Below are 1,902 nucleotides of genomic sequence, written 5' to 3'. Positions count from 1 at the left end.
CGTCCCACGAGCCATCAGTATGAGTTTCACAGTGGTGTCCAAGCGTGCTAACATTTATGCTATGCCACATTTTCTATAAAAAAAAAAAAAAAATTAAAGAAATATAAGAGATGCCTGACCTAAGAATAAACCCAGCGCGCTGGTTAATCCCCTTGAGTGTACATGACGTTGGAACGCTGAAGAAGAAGACCAAGGAGTGCCTAACATAGACATGTACCAACCAACAGAGAGACTGAACAATTTCATCTGTATATCTATGTATATCTATATATCTATACATCTCTCTCTTTCACAATGCGCAAAAAAAAAAAAAAAAAAAAAAAAAAAAAAACCGAACCCCAACACCTGCCGCAAGCTATCACATGATGTCAACGACCTCGGATGAAAACGCCACCCGCCGGTCAGCGGCCTCTTTCCGGCCACCCTGCCTCTGTCCAGCCTCTGACCCCACCCCTCCTGCACCACCACCCTCCTCCTCCTCCCCCTTCTTCTCTCCCTCCTTCTCCACATCCTCCTCTTCCTGTTGTTCCTCCCAGTCCACTGTGGCCAGAACCAAGACGTTGACAGCTCCGTTGGCGGGGATGCTGCCAGGACCAGGCTGCTCATCGCTGATGTTGTTCTCGAAGGAGGAGACGCCAGAGTCGGCCAGGCGGACCTCAGGAGACGTTTGACCGGATACGGATGCTGGTGTAGGTCTCTCGCCCAGGTCGTCGTCGTCACATGAAGTTTCCCCGAAGTCTTTTCTGGGATCTCGGGTCGGCTGGTTGGCGTCGTGGGTGGCTGTGATGTGCGTGTTGTCGTCGTTGTCTTCGGGCCCTGTCAGGTCGTTGTTGCTGATGATAGCGATGTCGGCTTCACAGGTCTGGTCCGCGCCGTTCTTTGGGCGGCTGTCGCTCTCCACGTTGTCTTTCTTGACGTGGTACTTCTTGCCCTTGACCATTTTCTTGGCGGGGGTGGCGGGTCCTTCCACGGCTCGTTGTAGATCTCCGATCGGAAGGCCGATGTCGTGCTGTTCACTGGCGTGAGTTCTTTGCGGGTGCTGTCCTATCGACCAGTTGTCCTGGTTCTTTTGCGGGAAACCGATCGTGTGGACGACGTAATCCTTACGTGGGTCTCTAGCGTTCCGATTGATGACGTAATTCTTCGGCAAGTCCCCGAAATACTGTCTCGCGTACTTGTCCTGGCCGGCGTACAGCGGGTTCAGTTTGACGCCGTCGTCCTGCCCCCTCCTTCTGGTGCTGACGAACTGCGGGTACCTGGAGGCGGGGTGCATCACCCGGCCGTTGATGTGGCGCACCGGGGTCCTGCCCCCCGCCCCTGCCCCGTTCAGCTGCAGCCCCAGGAAGACATCGTCCTTCTCCGCGTCCTCGTCTTCATCGTCATCCTCCGTCGTCGTCGTCGCCGCTCTTGGGGCAGCAGAGCTTGCCCATCAGAAGGAAGATCTTGTAGAGGAGGAGGAGGATGACCAGGACGTTCTTGGCGGTGAAGAAGACCAGGCTGTAGGTGATGACGTTGTAGGTGATGATGGTGTAGAGGCGCAGCGTCAGGAAGGGCCCGTCCTGCATCAGCATGGACAGCACGGTGGCCACCAGCTCCACCCGCAGCACGGACACCCGGTGACTCCGGTCAGGGTCTACGACAGACAGGCGCAGGCCACGGGCACGGCGGGGACGGTGGGCGGTGGCGAAGGTGAGGGTGAACTGGAAGGTGCTGAGCGACCACACGGCCAGGATGGCGTAGGCCATGAGTGTGTTGTGGCGGATCCCTGGGTCCTCGTCAAACAGCGAGAACAGCTCCTGTGACAGACACACAGAGAGTCTACGTCAGTACAGGCCGTGTCCACGTGGCCTCTTTTTACCAATACAGATCTTGCAGACATGTAACATCATGAATACAGAACTT

General features: G+C 55.8%; 1 protein-coding gene across 1 annotated transcript in view; it reads right to left on the bottom strand.

Moving 5' to 3' along the window:
* Positions 1–1,294: 1,294 nt before the first annotated feature.
* Positions 1,295–1,902, bottom strand: part of LOC143292400 (transmembrane protein 26-like) — a 17,274-nt gene continuing 16,666 nt past the window's right edge. Inside the window, exon 4 of the mRNA XM_076602638.1 lies at positions 1,295–1,796. Within this exon, the coding sequence (XP_076458753.1) occupies positions 1,380–1,796 (417 nt within the window). The 3' untranslated portion in view covers positions 1,295–1,379. The remainder of the gene's footprint in view (positions 1,797–1,902) is intronic.

This window comes from Babylonia areolata, chromosome 1 (genome assembly GCF_041734735.1).
Source record: "Babylonia areolata isolate BAREFJ2019XMU chromosome 1, ASM4173473v1, whole genome shotgun sequence".
NCBI classification, from domain to species: domain Eukaryota; kingdom Metazoa; phylum Mollusca; class Gastropoda; order Neogastropoda; family Buccinidae; genus Babylonia; species Babylonia areolata.
The sequence above is the reverse complement of the archived record's forward strand: the minus strand, read 5'-3'. Positions and strand labels throughout refer to the sequence as shown.